This window comes from Henckelia pumila, chromosome 2 (genome assembly GCF_033568475.1).
Source record: "Henckelia pumila isolate YLH828 chromosome 2, ASM3356847v2, whole genome shotgun sequence".
Lineage (NCBI taxonomy): Eukaryota > Viridiplantae > Streptophyta > Magnoliopsida > Lamiales > Gesneriaceae > Henckelia > Henckelia pumila.
This window is the reverse complement of record NC_133121.1, coordinates 196,309,276-196,332,925: the sequence shown is the minus strand read 5'-3', so window position 1 is coordinate 196,332,925 and position 23,650 is coordinate 196,309,276. Positions and strand designations below refer to the sequence as shown.

Here is a 23,650-nt window from a genome sequence, read left to right as displayed (position 1 = left end):
TTGTGAATGAGTTGGCCAATTATTTTCTTGATTGTTGATTGATTCAAAGTCGAAAGATTAGGAATTAATTGTGCTTCGCCCAACAATTAACACAAGGTTAAATCGACTAGAAATAGTATTCAATTTCATTGTGCGGTTTTAGGTGAAAAACTGAATTTTCATAGAATTTTAATGCGTTTGAGTTTGATTAGAAATAATTAAAAATAATTAATCCGTCCAACTTAAATAGGTTTGACAAAGTCTAGAAATAGATTGTTGAATAGAATAGAAAAATTCACCATGATCTAGATTAAACTTGAATATTAGATTGTGCCACGTGTTAGCATGAATTAGCTCGGTACCTTAGTGTGTCTTGATCGATTTACTTGAATTGAATTTATAATCCAAATTCTAGTTGTGTTTGTTTTCAATCTATTTATTTTTATTATAGTTAGTAGTTAAACTTTAATTGAACAAATCAAATCCCTCTTAATTATTTTAGTCTAGATTAAGTGAAATTATTATATCTTGGTAATTAGCTTCGGTTTCTGTGGGACGATCTGGACTCAACCCGGTTTATTATAATTCGACCTAGTACACTTACTAGTCCCAACTGCTTTTGTCGGTCAGTGACATATACGTAATGAATGACCATAGATTATACATATATCTTTGATGTATAAATATATGTCTTAGTGAATTATATGTCATTAATGATCATAGATGCTATATATATCTTGGATGTATAAACATATGTTTGAGTGACTTATATGTCATTAATGATCATAGATGTTATATACATATTTTGGATATATAAACTTATGTTTAAGTGACTTATATTTCATTAATGATTTAGATTGTTCATATATCTTAGATGCATAAACATATGTTAGAGTAACTTATATTTCATGAATGACAATAGACGTTACATACATCTTAGATGTATAAACATATGTTTGAGTGACTTATATCTCAAGAATGAGTAGAGATGTTACGTATATCTTGGATATATAAATACATATTTGAGTAAATTATATATCATGAATGATCATAGATGTTAGATATATCTTTGATGTATAAACATATTTTTGAGTGACTTATATTTCATTAATGACCATATATGTTACATTTATCTTGGATGTATAAACATATATTTGAGTGATTTATATGTCATTAATGACCATGAACAAGTGCATGAGCTAGTGTCTTTGTTCATTTATGGTATCATTAATACGAATAGTCTTACTATGTAGTACTTATTTCTTGATTTTTGGTACACAATAGCTTCACTATAGTATCAATAATACCCAATGAGTGGTACCACAAGCGCATGTATGATTTAGTGGCCTTCGCTCATGTTTGGTATCAATAGTACAAATGATATATTACTATGCAGTACTTATTTCTTGATTTGTGGTACACAATAGCTTAATTTTTGTATCAATAATACCTAATGTGTGGTCCCACGAACACATGTATGAGTTAGTGATCTTGGTTCTTGTACGTTCGTTCGTGACCATGCCATTTTTGAGACCTCGGTTCTAAACAACTAATATCGGATTAAAAAACAATTAAGCATACAAGATCCAAGACTAAAAGTAATAAAGGAAAAAAAATCTGAAATAATGCCTCGCTCGATCGGTAGAATTCAACCGATCGAGCGAGCCCAAAAATGCCAACTTTCTGCCCGGGATTAAAACCCAGCACCGCTCGATCGGTCAAAAACCACCGATCGAGCGGGCACCCTGAAACAAGAACAGAAACATGACAAAATGTCACTCGCTCGATCGTTCAAATCTCACCGATCGAGCGGTGACAGTACAGATGCAAAAATACAGCAGAAGACTTGATAAAACTCAATCCAAAACATTCAAATCATAATCATGCATTACAATCACAATCTCTCCAATTAATACATAAAGTTCTAGAGTTGATCATATGCTCAAAAGGATATAACATGCATCGGTTCTAACTATTACAATCCTAATACAAAACATAACAATTTTGAATCACATGCAAAAACAACCTTCAATCCAAGTTCAAGTTCTAAATACGCTTCAAAACAAAGACCTGATTGACATGCTGAATTCGACTTCTAAACCGAGTCTCACTTCTATCTCTCACTCTTGATGCTAACCAGGTCTTCGCTGACTTGATCCTGCCCCTCCTATTGCCAAGTACACATACAAAACAAAACAACAACCAGATAACTCCGGTGAGAATAATATTCCCAGTAAAAGCAACATAACAAGTAATACAAGTAATATATATCAACAACATGCTTTCAAGACAACATAATCAAATCAAAATGAATGATATGCATGTCTTTAAAATAGGGATATCAATTCTGATAAACAAGGGATTGCTGCTCTGCTTTTGGGATCCCGAGGATGAGATCACGTAACAACTCACCGACTCTCCCAATCAAGGTGGTGTCACGTATCCCAATCCCCTAAACTTTGGTGCGAATATAAGGAGTATGCTGGCACTAGGTGAACTTCTACAACCCAGGCCACTCGCAGTATAGCCCCCAAAACGTCTAAATAAAAAGGGTCGTTCTGCCCACTGAAATCAAATGTTTGGCTCAAGATGAATGCATACGAAAACATAACCATAAAGCCATATAACAAAAAGCTCAATCAAAAACAAAATACAAGTTTCACATGCTAGAACAAGTATTGATGCAAGTATGTGATTTTAAGGGAAAACTCAAGAACCAACAGTCTCGAGTATGCTATCCCGCTAAACGATTACTGCTTGTACTTTTCAATGCAAGTAGCTCGAACTCTGGATACGCTACAAAAGAGGTTATATCAAAATCTATACAACCTAAACAACAACAAGGCTCAAGGTAAACTCTTTACCGCTCTTCATCCAACTCTTCGACGATCCAATGCTGCTAACGCAGGGCTCGACAAACTCCAAACTAATCTGTACGGAGGCAAAAAAGATCAACAACAACAATCAAAACTCAATAGCCAAAGTTCTATAACTCAAAAACGGTTCAAAATCCCAAAATTTAAACCGGCGGCATAACGGCTATAAACGGATCAAACTGAAAACCCAGACAGCAGTACAATATCGATATCAACTCATATCAATGATAAGGCAACAATAAAGGCTCAAACCCAACAAATCGAAAAACTCAATTTTCGAAAATAGGCTTTCAAAAATCATAACAAATCCGAACGACGCTCAAATTCAAAATTGACTGAGAATAAATGATCAGAACTATGCCAACAACAACATAACCGAAACTCAATCGATTCTAACAAAATCCGAAAATCAAAGTTTAGCTGGTCGAAGAAAAACTTACGATATAACGGAGCTCTCGCTGCCGTGATTGCTAAACTGCCTTTAGAAATAAATTTCAACGGACGGATCGAGCTCGGGAAGAAATCTGGAATCTTGGAGAAACTTGGAGGCGTTAACAATGGAGGAAATCGGCCAAGGGGAGGAGATGGTGTGAAGAATAAGTCAAAAGAATCTATAAATATCTAACAAACTCCAATTTGCATTTTAGTCCCTGAAATTGCCAAAAATTGCAAAATAGACCTTGATAAAAAACAAGTCGGCTCTTAAACTCTGTAATCTCCGATTATCTCAAATAAGCTCAATTAAGATAAAATCGGGGCGTTACAATTCTCCCCCTCTAAGAAGAGATTTCGTCCTCGAAATCAATAAGAATCACAACTCATAAGATAGAATAAAGATCTAAAGACAGTAATAAGAACTCACGTCATCCGAATAACTCCGAAAATCGATGTCTCATGTCAGATTTTGTCTCCCAAGTCGCTTCCTCAACCCCGTGACGGCTCCACTACCCTTTCACCAAAGGAATCAACTTGGTTTTGAGCTGTTTCTCCTTCCGATCAAGGATCTGAATTGGTCGTTCAAAATATCTCAGAGTCTCATCTAACTCGGCTTCGTCAGGCTGAAGAATATGAGAAGGATCTGGATGATACTTCCGCAACATAGAGACGTGAAAAACTTCGTGAATACTAGATGAAGACGAAGGAAGTGCAAGTCTGTAGGCAAGATCGCCTAACTTCTCGAGAATCTCGTACGGTCCGATGAATCTCGGAGATAACTTCCCTCTCTTACCAAATCTGACAGTGCCTCTGAAAGGAGAAATATTAAGGAAAACTTGGTCTCCCTGCTCGAAACTCAGAGGTCTACGTCTGATATTCGCATACTTTGCCTGTCTATCCTAAGCTGACTTCATTCTCGTCTGAATGATCTTTACTTGCTCTGTCATATCTCGAAGCATATCCGGTCCCAAATCAGGTGACTCGAACAAATCATCCCAAAACAACGGAGATCGGCACTTCTCACCGTACAAAGCCTCAAAAGGCGCCATACCAATACTCGCTTGGAAGCTGTTGTTGTAAGAAAACTCGACAAGAGGCAAGAAATCCTGCCAACTAGTGCCAAAGTCTAGCACTACTGCTCGAAGCATATCCTCTAACATCTGGATAGTCTGCTCTGACTGTCCATCGATCTGAGGATGATAAGTTGTACTTAGATGCAATCGAGTACCAAGTGCCTCTTGAAGACTGTGCCAAAAGTGAGAAGTGAATCTAGGGTCTCGGTCTGAAACGATCGACTTCGGCACACCATGCAATCTCACAACGTTGAAAACATACAACTCAACAATCTGATCGTCACGATACGTCATCCTGTATGGAATAAAACAAGCAAACTTTGTCAATATGTCAATCACTACCCAAATAGCATCGCATCCTCGAACAGATCGCGGTAGCTTTGTGACGAATCCATAGAAATGTGATCTCATTTCCATTCAGGAATAGATAGACTGTGCAAGAGACCAGCTGGTCGCTTTCTTTCTTCTTTCACTTGCTGACAGTTCAAACATCAAGATACAAACCTCGCAACATCGCTCTTCATCTTCTTCCACCAAAACTGATTCTTCAGATCGTTATACATCTTACGGCCTCCAGGATGAACACTGAACCGACTGCAATGCGCTTCTCAGAGAATACGGTGCTTCAACTCTGAAATATCAGGCACAGCAATACGGCTATTCACAAACAAAACATCATCTCTGACCTGGAATTCAGACTGATGCCCAGATCTGACTTTCTCTACTGAAATTTGAGTGCTCGGATCAGACTTCTGAGCTTCTTTGATCGAAATAAATAACTCTGGCTTGGCTCGAATAGCAAATACTTTGATAGTCTTCCTATCTATTTCAAACTCCAAAACAGAAGTGCAACAATCATCGATCAACTGAGAAACACCGATAGTAGAAAGAGATAAAGAACAAAGCTTTCGGCTCAAGGCATCTGCAACTGCATTCAACAAATCTAACCATCTTCTCTGTCTCATGTTCAGCTCTGCCTGTGAAAACAAATACTTAAGGCTCTTATGGTCAGAAAAGATCTCGAAAGACTCACCATAAAGATAGTGACGCCAGATCTTCAGAGCAAAGACGATCGCAGCGAGTTCAAGATCATGAACCGGATAACGAGTCTCGTGCGGCTTTCAGCTGCCTCGATGCATACGCTAGCACATGCTTATTCTGCATAAGAACACATCCCAAGCCTCGGTTAGAAGCATCACAATACACAGTAAAACCTCCAGTACCTTTTGGAATAGAAAGAATCGGAGCACTGGTCAGTCTCCTCTTCAGATCAACAAATCTAGCCTCACAATCTGCAGTCCAGATAAAAGGCGCATTCTTCTGAGTCAGCTGGGTAATCGGCTGGGAAATAGATGAGAATCCCTCAATGAATCGGCGATAATAACCAGCTAAACCCATAAAGCTTCGGATCTCAGGTACTGATGTCGGTCTAGGTCAATTCATAACCGTTTCAATCTTGCTGGGATCAACAGAAATCTCATCTCCAGAAATAATATGACCGAGAAAGACAACTCAATCCAACCAGAATTCACACTTAGATAGCTTGGCAAACAACTGCTCAACTCGCAAAATCTGCAAGATGATCCTCAAATGCTCTGCATGGTCATACAGTTCTTCGAGTAGATAAGAATATCATCGATGAAGATAATAACAAACTCATCTAAATAGCGCTGAAAGATACGGTTCATCAAACCCATAAAAACCGCTGGAGCATTAGTCAAAACCGAACGGAATGACTATAAACTCGAAATGATCATACCTCATTCTGAATAAGTTCTTAGGAACATCTTCCTCTCGCACTCTCAGCTGATGATAACCTGACCTCAAATCAATCTTCGAATAGACAGAAGAACCCTGCTGCTAATCAAAAAGATCATCTATTCGGGGTAAAGGATACATGTTCTTAACTGTAGCCTGATTCAGTTGACGGTAGTCGATACAGAGCCGCATAGAACCATCCTTCTTCCGAACAAACAGAACAGAAGCACCCCAAGGCGACACACTAGGTCTGATGTATCCCTTGGCAATCAAATCCTTAAGTCGCTCCTTCAATTCTCTCAATTCGACCGGTGCCATACGATACGGAGCTTTGGAAATAGGTTGAGTACCTGACACTAAATCGATGTTGAATTTGATCTCTCGAATAGGCGGAAATCCAGGAATCTCTTTCGAAAACACATCAGCAAATTCCCTAACCACTGGTATATCAACCAATTCAGGGCTAGATTTCAGTACATTAGCTGCATAAACCAAAAATCCCTCTGCACCTCTCTGGAACAAACGAGTCATAGATAACACTGAAATCAAAGGAATTCTAGATCGAGAACCCTTACCAAAGAATTTCAACTAGTCTACCATTTCAGGTCTGAATCTGAAAACCTTCATAAAACAATCGACTGTTGCCCTGTACTTGGTTAAAACATCTATACCAACAATACAGTCAAAATCAGATAGCCCAAGTACAATACAGTCGAACTCTAACAAATTTCCCTCAAAACAAAGTTCACAGTTCCTGACTAATCTGACAGAAACAATTCCTCCACCCAAAGGTGAAGTAACAGCTACTACAGTAGGCAACAACTTAGTTTGCAAAGCATGCATCAACACAAATTTTTCAGAGATAAAGGAATGGGAACCACCTGTATCTATCAATACATGAGCAGAATAACTGAAAATCGAACAATTACCTGCTATAACATCGTCCGGTGCTGCCTGATCCTCTGTCAAAGAAAAGACTCGTGCCTGCTGTCTCAGAGGCTGGTTCGTATTCGGGTTACCTCCCTGTCTGTTCTGCTGCTGAGGCTGAAAGGATTGAATTGCAGAAGACTGTCTCTTAGGCTGAGCTGCAGGTCTTGATGAACTCCCACTCTGAGCTCGATCTCTACTACGCTGAGGGCACACCTTAGAAAAGTGTCTCGGTTTCTGACAGGTATTGCAGTTCCCAAAGACTCCTACACACTGGTCCGGGGAGTGTCTACCTCCACATTTGTTGCAGAACAAAGATGAAGATCTAGAACTCTGTCCTGAACCAAACTTCTTGGAACCACTGGAACTAGAAGAACTGTTCCCCTGCTTCTTGAACTGTTTTCCTCTTGCTTTGTAATGATCCTTCCTATGACCACCATTGGTTCCTCCTTCGTACCTCTGTGGTTGGTTCTGATACTGTGATGACTGATTCTGATACTGAGACGGTTGATTCTGAGACTGTCTCGGCTGCTGAGGTACCATCTGATTTCCTCTCTGTCTCCACAAACCTGCTTCAGCTCCCTTTGCATGATTCATGGCATCCGCAAAGTTATCATACCTAGCAGTATTTACCAACGTGAAGATGTCGGGGTTCAGACAATTAATGAACTGGTCGGCTTTGGCTTCTTCATTGTCGGCGATATGCAGTGCAAAACACAACAGACTATCGAATTTGGCAACATACTCTTCAATGTTCAAGTTCCCTTGCCTCAGATTAGCAAACTCGGCTACCTTATCCTTTTGGTACAAAACAGGGAAAATCGCTTATAAAACTCAGTTTTGAAAAGAGACCAAGTAACAACTGTACCTCGATTCTCCATGGATCTCTTCGTCATGATCCACCAATTCTTAGCAATACCACGAAGCTGATGAATGACTAACCTAGTTCGGCGGTCGTCAAATTAATCAAGGGAATCGAACAACTGATCGATGTCATCCAAACAGCTCTCACAGTCAACCGGATTCTCTGTACCTAGCAATAAAGGAGGATTAAACGACTGAAATCTCTTCAGCAAGGTTTCCATAGGCGTCGCTGTAGCATCAATTTGAACAGTTTTAGTACTAGCTTGCTCATTCGGTGGAGTAACTGGCGGTGGGTTTCTGTTAATAACTCGACGAGGACCCATCTAATAATCAAAGGTTAGGACACAAGATATCTCAATCGCTACAACTCGGTGCCATTTCAACCTCTCAGAATATCGGATACCAATCTATAACAAAACAGTTATATCTCAAGTAGTTCATGCTTTATAAATTAAATCACATAATCATGTAATTCAAATAATTCTCTTAATAAAGCATGCTTGAATGGAATTAAATAAACAATTAAATAACTCAAACACATGCGAGGAGCCAATACATGCGGACTCGAACTACCCCGCTCACTCTAGTTCAACCAAGAATCTTATCGCTCTGATACCACTTAATGTGAGACCTCGGTTCTAAACAACTAATCTCGGATTAAACAACAATTAAGCATACAAGATCCAAGACTAAAAGTAATAAAGGAAAAAAAAATTTGAAATAGTGCCTCGCTCGATCGATAAAATTCAACCGATCGAGCGAGCCCAAAAATGCCAACTTTCTGCCCGGGATTAAAACCCAGCAATGCTCGATCGGTCAAAAACCACCGATCGAGCGGGCACCCTGAAACAAGAACAGAAACATGACAAAATATCACTCGCTCGATCGGTCAAATCTCACCGATCGAGCAGTGACAGTACAGATGCAAAAATACAGCAGAAGGCTTGATAAAACTCAATCCAAAACATTCAAATCATAATCATACTTTACAATCGCAATCTCTCCAATTAATACATGAAGTTTTAGAGTTGATCATCTGCTCAAAAGGATAGGACATGCATCGGTTCTAACTATTACAATCCGAATACAAAACATAACAAGTTCGAATCACATGCAAAAACAACCTTCAATCCAAGTTCAAGTTCTAAACACGCTTCAAAACAAAGACTAGATTGACATGCTGAATTCGACTTCTAAACCGAGTCTCACTTCTATCTCTCACTCTTGATGCTAACCAGTTCTTCGCTGACTTGATCATGCCCCTCCTGTTGCCAAGTACACATACAAAACAAAGTAACAGCCGGATAACTCCGGTGAGAATAATATTCCCAGTAAAAGCAACATAACAAGTAATACAAGTAATATATATCAACAAAATGCTTTCAAGACAACATAATCAAATCAAAACGAATGATATGCATGTCTTTAAAACAGGGATATCAATTCTGATAAACAAGGGATTGCTGCTCTGCTTTTGGGATTCCGAGGATGAGATCACGTAAAAACTCATCGACTCTCCCAATCGAGGTGGTGTCACGTATCCCAATCCCCTAAACTTTGGTGCGACTATAAGGAGTATGCTGACACTAGGTGAACTTCTACAACCTAGGCCACTCGCATATAGCCCCCAAAATGTCTAAATAAAAAGGGTCGTTCTGCCCGCTGAAATCAAAGGTTTGGCTCAAGATGAATGTATACGAAAACATAATCATAAAGCCATATAACAAAAAGCTCAATCAATAACAAAATACAAGTTCCACATGCTAGAACAAGTATTGATGAAATTATGTGATTTTAATAGAAAACTCAAGAACCAACAGTCTCGAATATGATATCCCGCTAAACGATGACTGCTTGTACCTTTCAATGCAATTAGCTCCAACTCTGGATACGCTACAAAAGAGGTTATATCAAAATATATACAACCTAAACAACAACAAGGCACAAGGTAAACTCTTTACCGCTCTTCGTCCAACTCTTCGACGATTGAATGCTGCTAACGCAGGGCTCGACAAACTCCAAACGAATCTGTATGGATGCAAAGAATATCAACAACGACGATCAAAACTCAATAGCGAAAGTTCTATAACTCAAAAACGGTTCAAAATCCCAAAACTCAAACCGGCGGCATAACGGCTATAAACTGATCAAACCGAAAACACAGATAGTAATACAATATAGATATCAACTCATATCAATGCTAAGGAAAAAATAAAGGCTCAAACCCAACAAATCTCAAAACTCAATTTTTGAAAATAGGCTTCCAAAAATCATAACAAATCCGAACGACACTCTAATTCAAAACCTACTGAGAATAAACGATCAGAACTCTGCCAAAAACAACATAACCGAAACTCAATCGATTCTAAAAACATTCAAAAATCAAAGTTTAGCTGATCAAAGAAAAACTTACGATATAACGGAGCTCTCGCTGCCGTGATCGCTAAACTGCCTTCAGAAATAAATTCCAACGGACGGATCGAGCTCGGGAAGAAATCTGGAATCTTGGAGAAACTTGGAGGCGTTAACAATGGAGGAAATCGGCCAAGGGGAGGAGATGGTGTGAAGAATAAGTCAAAAGGAGCTATAAATATCTAACAAACTCTAATTTTGCGTTTTAGTCCCTGAAATTGCTAAAAAACGCAAAATAGACCCTGATAAAAAATAAGTCGGCTCTTGAACTCTGTAATATCCGATTATCTCAAATAAGCTCATTTAAGATAAAATCGGGGCATTACACCGTTGTAAGAGAACTTATGTAGTTTCTTAGATTAATTAGTACAATATTTGTGGTCACCCAGTACTTATATCATTATCAAAATATTGTTACATCTAGAAGAATACTTGTAATACATGTGATATACCAAACAATGTGAAGACAATAATAGTACATGCTTAACTATGATGAATAATATTAGTACTATAGTTGTGTATACCTTGTACTAATATCATTATCAAAATAATGATATTTCATAATAGTATTGATACTATATGTGACTGATCCAAAAAACACCAACACGATCAAGATAGAACCAAACAACATCAACACCAAGCAATTTTATCAGTATATCAATGAAAACTGAAAAATAAAATAAACTACTACTAATATTATATATTTGAGTCACCGAGATAAATCGATCAACAAAGATATTACAAGACTTGTTTCATTTTTAAAATACTAGATGGACGTCCACACTTCCAAATGGGACTCCTGCCAAAGTTTCATACTTCATCTTCTGACTCTGTCAAGAAATCAAGTACATTATCAAGAAACATTTGACAAAAAAGAATAAAATTTAAAAGATTAAATGCATGTGGTATACATTATCAGAAAATATATTTCTAAACTAATTCTTTGCATGTGCATCTGTTGTGCCCCTCCATAAGCCACTGACCAAACTCACTAGAGTTTGCATATAGAATCTGTTCCATATTGCTGTAATTTGCACAATACATTTTATCTTCCGAAACAACACTTTTAAATCAATCCATGCAGTACAATACTTCCATGAAATCAATATTTTAAAAAAATCATAGTAGTATTATAAAAATTGAAAAACAAAAACTGGTCTAATTATTCAATTTAAAGGAAAAAGAATAAGGAAAATCCAAGTGAATTACCTTTCAACGTATTTGTTACTTTGTGTATGTTCACTTCTTTTTAGAGTCCACACATCAATTATTCTCAATTTCAAACTCAGTACAATTGAATCATGTTTGAGACATCATTGTCATGATTCAAAATCACAAACATTTTTTCACGGAGAACTACATATTACCGACACACTGTTTCTAGCTTAATCTATATATACTTTGTTGATGGCCCCAAAAATAACTCCATTAAACTCAGCAAATCATTTACCAATATCATACAATCCCTTAAAGTGCGTATAGTTTTTAGAGAAAAATCATATAATTGACATCAAACATAACATTTCACTAGAAAATTAGTTGTTTTCCTCACCCCATCTAACCAAGACGTGGATTGGAAAGGGAAAAAATTACAGATATTGGGTAGTAAACAAAGTGAACTAATCGAAAGACAACTCAACACAATCCTTGCACACGCATAAAAAATCTCAAATAATCACGGTCAAATCCTCAAATCTACCAAGACAAACCTCTAAAACAGAAATGACAAAAAGAAACAATTTTTTATTAAAAAAATGTGCCAAAGAAAACTTCTAATATGCAAAAACTAAGCCCAAACAGTCTCAAGTATGAAAAACGAAGCTCAAATTACAAAAAAATTTAAAAAAAAAATTAACATTACCGCTAGAGAAAACAATGCTTTTGAAGAGAAAAATATCGTCGTCGTCGCCCATAATCGCCATTCATAGAAGCTCATTGATCCAAGAGTTTTTCGTCGTCTTTTCTTTTATTTTCCAAAATTAAAATTTGCTTAAAGATAATGAGTCTCGTTTTTTATTTAATGTTCTTAATTAATAATTTTATTTAAAGTTCATTATACATATAATAAGAAATTCTGACATGGGGAGCTTAAATTAAAGAAAATGATAGCGGGAGTTCTTAATTAAATATTTTGACAGAGGGAGATGAAATAAAAAAAAAAATATGATAATGGTAGCGCTTAATAAATATTATGACAGTGGGAGCTAGAAAAAAAAATTGACAGTGGGGATTCTTAATAAAATATTTTGAGAGAGAGAGAGAGATTTGTAAATTAAAAATAGAGTTGTGAGATTTTTGGCTAATTTATCCATGAAAAATCTAAAAATTTAAAATATAATTTATCTAAAAAATTAGAACCAATCCTTTTTCAACGAAATTTCCCACGCACGGAAACCAAATGTCAAATTACTCCGTTGAAATCAGATCATCGACGATCTCACAGCCCCGCCTACCCCGGTCCTTCGCCGCCGTGCACCACCGCCTCCCCTGCTTCGTATCCGCCGTCGAGTGGATTACTCGATTGCTGTGTTTTCTTGTATACTTCACCGAATACGATGGTCACCCGAAATTTCACGCTGATTTTGTGTATTATCATCCAAACCCTTTGGCGGATTCACTCGTCTATCATCCCTCCGCCACCACCATTCAACCTCTCTCACTTCCTCTTTCCGAGAGTGACCGCCGTCCATGAATCGCAGCTCAGCCCTCAGCCCACTCATTTTTTACAGGTCACTGTAAAATCTTGAATGTACATCTCTTCATGATAATTGCTCCTACTGATTTAGTTCATTTACCTTAAATTAGTGAGATTTACTTTTTACACTGGTTAGATGTTCGAACTATGGGGTAGAAACATTTTTTTAAAGGAAATGGTTTTCGTATGACTCCATTGGCTGCGGGCTGGTATGTCCAAGTGTGATATTCTTGGCATATATTTTTATTTGATGGGTTATTTATTGTTACTGCTGTTATTGATAGTAATAAGTTGATAAGATATTGTGTACCTAAAAGTTTAATTGAATGCGGATTTGGGGATGGCTACATTCAATTCAGGATTGGGCATCTGATCGAATTTCTGATTCCTTACTGCCAAACAATAACTTTTTTTTTTGTTTAATTTCAGAATGTTTTGAATGCTATTGCTAGTAAGGAGAGATGGTCATTGGAGGACATTCGGGTATCAGATTTGAAAGTAAAGAAAGCCAAGTATGATGTAGTTCCGAGATATGAGTTTCGTGTTCGAGTTGGGAAGAGTGAAATTGTTCTTAAGATGCATGAGCAGCCTTCAGAATGGAAGAAATTGGCGGTGATAAAAAAGAATGTATCGTCAGACTTTGAGTCTTTGGTTAAGAAAATTGGGTCACATGTTGTAATTGATAGTTTTAAAATCGAAGGTCCTTTTGAGTTACAGGTTATGGGAGATGATGATCAGCTGTCAATCATGTTACCGGTATGTTTCTTTTCCATCTTGGCGTTACTTTCTTTTTGACAGGTGATTTGTTAATTTGGAAAAATAAATTATTGATTTTAAAGCTATTGACCTTGGTGTTCACGTGCATTTATCTCTACCGTGAAATGCTTAGCCAATGACGTGTAGTGGAGTCCAAACCCAGCATAGATTTGGAGGGGGGAAAAAGATCATAGAATACTGGAGGTGTTTGTGAAGCTGGAGGTGTTTGTGAAGCTGGAGGTGTTTGTGTTTGAGTTACGAGAATGCTTGAACCAACATTAGATCTTTGATGACTATTTTCTGAAATGATGGGGTGTAGGATCCTCTGTTCCAGGTGTCTGCATTCTGAAGTTAATTCGTCATGGGCTTGTTTGTGTCATCAAAATCCACGTATGAGTTTGATGTGAAGCAAGTGATCAATCAAATTTCTTCCAATTTATTGAATAGTTGAACAAGTGCTACTACTAGGATTATTGTTTAAAATTTCAAATAGCAGTATATATTCTTTTGGAAGATTATCACGATGCCTAAAGAAGCCAACTTATGATTTTCTGGCATATGGCGGAGAATGAATATTGCCACCTCTTGTTGTCGGTGACAATTGTTTATGGGCTTTAGTAGTTTGATTCAATTTCCGTTTTTTTTCATCGAGATTAGGCATTCTATATTTGGGGCTATCAAAGTAAAACTAACATTCGAAAACGCTATCTTAAATTGGTCCTGAAATCTGAATGCATGCAATATTTTAAGTGTTTGTAATTAGTTTGTTTTATCGCTACGTTATTGCAGTCAAACACTTCGCACTCTGGTCTAAGGCGAATATCAGTTGGTGAAGGCATCAGTTTAGAAGTGAAAAGTGCCGAAGAAATCTCCATATTTCTTACTTCTAACCGCAATCAACTTTTATATGGTAGTTTCACCTATAGGAAAGGGAGCGGGGTTGAATCCATTTGGTCTGATTCATGCTCAGCTTTACCAACCATAGGTATTATGGGATCTGCTTCTGTTGTTGCATACAGAGATCAACAACCTTCTGCAAATATCAAGGTCGTCTTTTCCTCTGTGGATGCAATCAAATTATTATCTAATAAATGCTACATCTGGCCAAACTATGAGAAACCAAAGCATCCTTCTAGCTCTTTGAGCATTAGAATAGCGTTTCTTGAAGGAATATTGAGGAGCTATCTCAACTCAAAGGCCCATCCCATTTCTTCTTTGGGGTCTCTCAAGGCAAGGATCAGAGCATCAGCCATAATTCACTTCCATTTGGAACTGGAAAGAGGGATAAGAAGTAATGATACGTACTGGAATACTTTAGCCGACTGGAGAACAAGGCCTATGGTTGAACGTGCCCTGTATGATGTAGCTGCAAGAATGGAAGGCGAGATCCTGAAGCCCATGGTCATCAAGAGGATCAGACCCTTTATCGACGCAGATTCATTTGCATGGAATAGTTTGTTAGCAAATCTTTCATTTACAAAGTTGCCCTCAATGCTCGTCTCTCCTGAGGCACTAACCCTTGATGTAAAATGGTAGAAAGGCAGTCTTATTTACAATGAAGCCAATTTTTATATCTTATGTATGATAGCACTTGCTGCATGTATAACATAAATGATTTGATCAAACACCTTCTTGCTTTGTTCTGTAAAATTACAATGATACACCATCATAAAAGTTGGTAGAGTGATGAAATATTGCCTCTTGCCTCTAGTTAGTTGATTGCGCTAAGCCTAGAGTCTGGGCACAACGAAACACATGCTTTATTGAGGTGAAATTCCTTAGAAATTATATTCTAAAACATGAATATTTGGAAAAAATATATATATATATATATTCATCGTTTGATGTATCATGTACTTTGTGAATGAAAGCTCATGGTTCAAAATAGATTTATGATTGGTAAATGTTATATTATATATATATATATATATATATATATATATATATATAAAAAGAGTTTTTAAGCTAATATTTCAACATTCAAAACTGATGCAACATTTATTACTACTAGCGACTGGGGCATACGCGTTGCGTGTGTGAAATGATTAAAGTTTAATATATTTTAATATGATACGATGATGTTTTTATTAAAATATTGTGTGTGATATCTATTCATATTGAATATATTCATCGGTGTACTATACGATATATTTGTATAAAATAATTTTATTGTAGTCAACATCACCATCAAAATGGAAATCAGAAAAGCTATAAATGATTTAAAGTGAATATGTAAACTTGTAACAAATAAAATGTAAATAATCTGAGAAATAAAATATAGATTTTTTCATGATTTAAATTTTAAATTGATCGATAAATCCAAATATATTTGTTCCTATCTTTTGTGATTCTCATTCCTAATTTTAAAATTTGAAGTAATATTTTTCAAATTTTAAAATTCAAATGTAGATTGAGTGGATCCTAAAATCAATAATAAATCTCTTATGATTCTCATTCCTAAATTTAAATTTTGAAGTAATTTTAAAATTTTAAAATTCAAATGCAAATTGAAATTGAGTGGGATCCTAAAATCAACAATAAATTAAATTAAATAAAAATAACATAGGAAGAAATTGAAAATTTTAATTTAATTTAAAATACTAAATATATTGTGTAAGAATTTTAGGATATTGCCTCCTCCTCTCTACCATAAATGAGGATACAATCACAAATCTTTTAACACTTATGTTAAAACTCACTCATTTTTCTGAATGAACTACAGGAGAGTAAGCTTAATCAATATAGCCCACCAAATTCATAATGAAAAAAAATTAGTGAATATTGTATAAAACTAAAATAAAAAATTAGAAAATATAATACATTATTTCACAACAGTAAAATGAAAGTTTGCCTAAAAATAATAATACCAAATGTGGTTATATGGATGGAGTTTTTGATTTTCAAACATGTAGAAATAGAAGTCAGAAGTCATTAGACATGCAGTGAATAAAGGTAAGAAAAAGCATTTATGGTGTTTGCAGACATTGTTGCTGCAAAATCAAAATAACAAAATTAATAGACAATATGACAAAACAAAGAAAAAAGAAATAAGACATGGATCTGACCTAATAGAAAGAAAAAAATCATCATAATATTCCATATGATTATCGAATGTGAGACAAATTTTTTAAGGATTGCTGAGGAAAAAATCTATACTGTAAATACACTTACGAAAGCTTGACACAAAAATCAATATTTGATTCTAAGACTACAAAAACCAAGTGAGAACTACAAAATAGAACCAAAAATAGCTAATATATAGTATCACTTTTTAATCAAATTGTGAACACGCCACTAATAACCCGTTTAAGGGAGAGAGAAAATATAAAGTAAGAAGAAAAAACATTGATCGCTTCAAGAGCATTGCATATGAGGTATTTGCGAAAATTACAATAAGCTTTCCGATGAGTTCAAGGGAGAGAAACAATGGGTTTTCAAATCAAAAGAAGATCATTTTCAATTGAAAAGATGATTTCCTACGTTCGCCAATTCATCAAGATTCAAGCATACAACTCTTCACTTCCCCAACAAAATTCTATCATTTTTTCTCATCATAACTGCAAAAAAAAAAAAAAAAAAGCCCTCAAAATCAAATAAAAAGCCTAGAAAGAATAAATAAACGATAAACGAAGTAAGTAGAACCGAATTGAGAGAAAGTGGGGACGTGGTGTTGTTGCTTTTGGGAGTGGGAGTTTTGGAATGGATAAGTTTTTCAAGTGGAAAATTATTTTTTACTAAAAAGCAAGCATAAATCAGTTTTCTTTGAGATGTGGAGCGTGAAAATGAGGGGATATTATATAACTTATAAAATAAAAGAATAAAATGGGAAGAAAAGTTGGTGTCCTCACACTGACAGTTTTTATAAGTCACTCAACTATTATAAAATAGTATAAATAGTATAGATAGATAGCGTCCCGAGCTGTTATGATTCTCACTCATAATTTTAAAATTTTAAACTTCAAATGAAGATTGAGTAGACGTCTAAAAACCAACCGTATGTATGAAAATTTGTAAAAAAGTAATTTAAAATTGAACTCGTAAATTAGATAGAAATTAACTAAAATAGAATGCAAGCGAAATCCGAACATTTAATATAAATTTAATTTTTTAGAAAAAAAAAAAACCTAAGTAAAGAATAAATGGTTTTTTGTAAAAAAAATTTTGTTAATTAAGAGTAAATTCAGAAATAAAACTGTGAATCGATAAAAAAAATTTCGTAGTTATCACCCCTAATTTTAAATTTTAAAAATTGAAACACAGATTGAGTATAGAAGGCACAATTCAAGAAAATAAGGTATGTAATTATTTTTTATTTGTAAAAAAGCAATTATTTTTGAAACGACTCGATCTAATAAAATGCTAATTTTTTTTTTTTACATTTAAAAATACTTTAAAATAAATAATACTAAGAATACATATATGCCCATACATATATGTATAAATACTTCAAATAACATTTAATAAGAAACTTGACAATTTTCATGACTGAGTATCAAATAAAATAAAAATCTTGTAACATACAATACTCCAAATAAAATTCCAAACCATCATACAACTCGCCAAGCATACATAATAAAAATAATATTTTGAAATCACCATAAAAAGTAAATGCGAAAGACTTGTTTAAAAGAATTGATAAAATCTCATGACATAAAAACAATGATAGCATCGGTCACGGGTGCCGTCTGCGTGTGAACTCATAGGCCCTCACCGTCGGTCGGAGCTATCGTGTCATCATCATACTCACCTGCACCATATAAGCGTAGTGAGCCTAGAGGTCCAACATGTTTTATTTCATAATAACAAGGTTTAAAAATCATGCAAACACATAATCATACTAATACATATAACTTATGTGAACATGCATGCATGATCTTAAAATAATGCGTCATAAAAATCTGTCATCATCAGTCATACATACATCATAACTAATCATACATAGCATAATTGAGCATGTCATAATCATAAAAAATGAGTATGGTCATATCCATGAATGTGACTAATAACTGTGCTGACTGATCAGTCTAAAAGAACCAACGTACGTGGCGGTGAATAATCACCTCTATGCCAGTAGTAAACTACCTCTGTGCCAGTGGTAAAACCACCTCTATGCCGGTAGTAGAACTACCTCTGTGCCGGTGGTAAACTACCTCTCTGCCGCCACATCACTTCAATTTCCATAAAATATTTTTCATGCTCGATTCTTAATCATACACATCATAAAAATAATTCATGCATGCATGCACTTTAAATATGTCCGTAATATATATTTAATTAATTTCCATAATAAATATACTTATACTTAAAATAAACTTCATGCATAAAATAAATTAAATATATATTTCGGACTTAATTATTTTTCATTTGTTTGTCCAGACTGCTGATCCCTTAGACTTAAACCCATAAATTCTAAGACTGATCCATTAACTTAATTTAAGTCCAAACATCATAATTTGACCCAAATAAAATACTTAAACATAACTGGGTCAAAGTAAAATATTTAAGCCCAATAATTTAACTAATCCCAATATTAATCACTAACAGACCCAAAATTTACAGACTGACCCAATAATTCCCATGAGATCCCAAGCCCAGAAAAATTATTGAGCTTACTTAAATAAATATTTTAAGGCTTAATAAATTAATTAAAAACCCAAATAATATTTATAATAATTAACTTAGTCCAAATAACACACTTAGACTAATAATTACTTAAAATTAAAAATACCCGAGTCCGAGTAACATAACCCGGACCCGGACCCACTAACTTGACCCATGACCCTACGGGCCCGACCCGGCCCACCCAGAAACCCAGCAACCCGTTTCCCCCTCTTCACCTTGCTCACGGTCGTGTGCAGCAGACTTTAAGGGCTGCTGCCGTCCTACTCCGGCCACCCCTGGCCGGAGCACTATCACATACACCTAGCCCACTTCAATACGTTTCCAACAAGCCAAAAACCAACCTAAACCATGCACTATAGGTGGAGAACGAACCAAAACAATACAGGACTTGTTTCTGCTCGCGTGCAGAACGCGACCGCCACCTTCAGGCCGTTCGGCCGCCCATCTCCGGCCACCACCGGACGGAGCACTACCTGGAATAGCTTCCCCAAAGAACCCCAATTGGAATCAACTTAAAACTCGCCCTGTGGACCTAAAACGAGCAAATCTCCCAAGCTCGCTCAACCTGCGCGATCTGCTGCGCATCCTTATATATGGCCTCGGTTCCACCCTTTTCTAGCCCTAAGAATCAAGTCGACCAGACCCTAAGGACCCTAGGACGCCCCTCAAACTGACCCAGCAGCCCAGCACGATCCATGCTAAAAAAACGTGGGTATGGATGCATCAAACAAGTCCATAGCGTGAACCATGCACAAACAAAATGGTTTCTGTCATTAACATGAGTTTATTTCATACAAATCTGATGTTCTAGATGAAAAAAGAAATATATAGCTTATATGGTGTTGAAAGAGAGAATTCTACATGCCTTTCACCAAGACTTAACAAGATCGAAGCCTACAACGCGTGTACGGTGCAACGGGACGAACGGATCTTCAAACTTGATTAAAAATCTCCATGGTATGGCTATGGTGGCTGGTTATCAGATGAAGGCGTGAAGAAGAAACTGATGGAGGCTGATGAAGAGGATGAGAGTGTCGGCTGGGTGTTTTAACGTGATGTAGGGTAGGTTTTTAATATAATAATAATTATACTTAGAATGAATAATTAGTTAATATACTCATAAAATATATTTTAAAACTCCTAAATATGCTAATAAATTTGACTTTAAGAATAAATCCCAAAATAATAAAATAAGGGATTTTAAAAGGTTTTAAAAAGTTATTAAAATGGCTTACCTTGGAGAAAAATAGGCTTACGTATATCTATAAATATTAATATCACTATTTTCATGAAATAACACCTTAAAATAATATTTTAAGGCTCATAAAAATCTCGTAAAATATTTTGGATGAAAATTCAACATCTCGTTCGTCCACGATCCGTCTACGCGATCAAATAAACATTTACTCAAAAATCCATAAATTTTATAATTATGGGTTAAATGCTAAAATAACTTTAAATCATGCACATAATACACACAATAACACATAAATAATATTTAATCCACATTTCTCAATTTTAAATAATTAAATTCTCCTAATTATGCATGCGAATTTACGTATTAAAAATTTCGGGTGTTACAATTCTCCCCCCCTTAAAATAAATTTTGTCCTCGAAATTAAAGTACTTATCCGAACAACTCCGGGTAGCGAGTCCTCATATTATCCTCGGTCTTCCAAGTAGCTTCCTCCTCATAGTGATTCAGCCACTGGACTTTGACCATCGGTATGACCCGCGTCCTCAGTCTCTGCTCCTCCCTTGCCAATATCCGAACTGGCCTCTCCTCAAATGCTAACTCCGGTGTCAACTGTAGAGGCTCATAATCCAGAACATGCGACAGATTCGAGATATACTTTACATAGTATGAATACGTGGAATACTTTGTGCGCTGCTTTGAGACTAAGTGGTAGTGCTAAACGGTAGACCAACATATCAATTTTCTAAAAATCTTGAAGGCTCAATATACCCCGTATTGATCCTTTCCTTCATACAAAAATACATCTTGTATTTCATAGGAAAAACCTTTAAAACACACGGTCACGAACTAACTTTTCCATATTTTCACCCTACAAGAGTTGACGCTCATAGGCTTTTGTTGCAAATTCTAATCCTTATCCACATCTTTGTTACCTGGAGTCTAACTAGCTCTTACTCATACCAACAATCAAAATTTTTTTTTTTTTTTACCTTAGATTTATCAAAGACAGTAGCTTAAATACCCAATACAACAACTTATAATTTAAAGAGGATTCACGTCAATCGTACAATGCTTAACAACTATAAATCTTATATCTTACTAATTTCTCAAATCTGTCTGCAAAACATATGCAAACTCAAATAATAAGTCATTCTCACAGATAAATCAATATTCATCCGACGTTCTTTAAATCAAATTATTGAATCATTATACATAAACATATAATTGAGATGGGTTATCTCTGTCTCAACTAATTAACTAAGTCAATTGATTCCAAAAATCTCGTATGTCCTCAACACTCCTCTGATTCTATTATCGAACTTAAATCTGATCAAAACATATCTTTCTAAGTCGGCTTCAAATCCGCTTTAAGATCTATTCGGATCATCAAAATCCTCAATACCTTCAGACACGTTTTTCAAACGCCAAAAGTCAAAGAAGACGGTAACCAAACGGCTGGTTGTCTTCTCATTTCGCCATATAAATATGACCACTCAAATTATTCTTCCTATCATCAGTTATTTTCTCAAGATCTCAAAGAAGAAAATGGCATTTTCAATGTTATTCATTATAACCATCTTGATTATCCTTCTCATGTACCTTGTATTTACCGGTGAATATCCACCCCAACTATTTTCTCTATTCTTGGATTTGCTTGTACTCATTATTCTTCCATTATACTGTGTTGCCATAATGATAAAACTTTACTAAGTTCAGTCAAATTCTCAGTTCTTGTCATGTAGTATGTTATAGATCCTGGTATGAATTCAGTGTTTTCGATAGTTTACTCTGATTCTACCCATGACATCCTCATGTTGTTCGATTTGATGTTCGAGTATTCTAATAATACCAGCTAAGTTATGTTTATAATGTGTTCAAAATGCAAGCTTAAAACCGTCTTTCTCCATGACTTGCAACATATGGCATCCCAATAGCAATTCGATCTTGTCAATCCTTGGAACTCCTACAAATAATCAAATAAATCATCAATTTTCTAGTCACTTAATACTTGTTATTTACTACGACTGGATTCTTCATATGGCATTAGAATTCGTACTTGAATCTGCCACTTAATAAAAATTATAGTCCTCATATGATAAATAATCAAAATCCTAACTTCGACAGTACAACTAGATCAACTCTCATTGTCTGCTCTTGTATCTCTAACTACATTCCACTGCGCACACAAGTGGTAGAAAGAACCTCTCCAGAAGGCACGGTAACATTATAACATGTATTAGAATCCTCAGGTATAATGCATACTCGCATAATAAACATATGTGATATGACAGAATGCTTATCTCCAGATCATGCGTCGGATAATTCTGCTCATGAATCTTCAGCTGTCTCGATGCATAAGCAATTACTCTGTCACACTGTATAAGTACGGCGCCAAAGCCCTCCTTAGACGCATCTGTGTACACCACTAACTTCTCGTGTGCTACTGGCATTGTCAACACTAGCGCAGAAGTGAGTGCCTCCTTAAGCTGATCAAAACTCCTTTGGCAATCAGAACTCTACACAAACTTCGCATTCTTCTTAGTCAAGGATATCAAGGGCACTGCAATAGATGAAAAGTACTTAATGAACTTCCTGTAGTATCCTGCTAGACACAAGAAACTACGAATCTCTGACAGCTGCCTCAACTTAGGCGGATCCACTGCTATTCCGTCCCTAAAATAATATGGCCAAGAAATTCCACCTGCTCGAGCCAAAATTCACACTTGCTGAACTTTGCATACAGTGGATGCTCCATCAGGACGTGCAAAGCTGTCTGCAAGTGTTGTCTAAGCTCCTCCACGCTCCTAGAGTAGATCAAGATCTCATCAATAAACACAATCATGATGAACTTGTCTAGATATGGCTGGAATACACGGTTCATGAGATCCATGAAGACTGTTGGAGCATTAGTCAGTCCAAATGGCATTACTAAGAACTAATAATGCCCATATCGTGTCCTAAAAACAGTCTTGGACACATTAGCATCTCTGATTCGCATCAGATGATATCCAAATCACAGATCGATCTTGGAGAATACCGAAGCTTCCTACAACTG

General features: G+C 35.9%; 1 protein-coding gene across 1 annotated transcript; it reads left to right on the top strand.

Annotated features, from left to right (window-relative positions):
• The first annotated feature begins 12,693 nt into the window (after nt 1–12,693).
• Nucleotides 12,694–15,458, top strand: LOC140883163 (protein TUNICAMYCIN INDUCED 1). The gene is made up of 3 exons (XM_073289526.1): nt 12,694–13,053; nt 13,449–13,775; nt 14,565–15,458. The coding sequence occupies exons 1-3, from the start codon at nt 12,880–12,882 to the stop codon at nt 15,309–15,311; spliced, it is 1,248 nt and encodes a 415-aa protein (XP_073145627.1). The 5' UTR covers nt 12,694–12,879; the 3' UTR covers nt 15,312–15,458.
• The last annotated feature ends 8,192 nt before the right edge of the window (nt 15,459–23,650 follow it).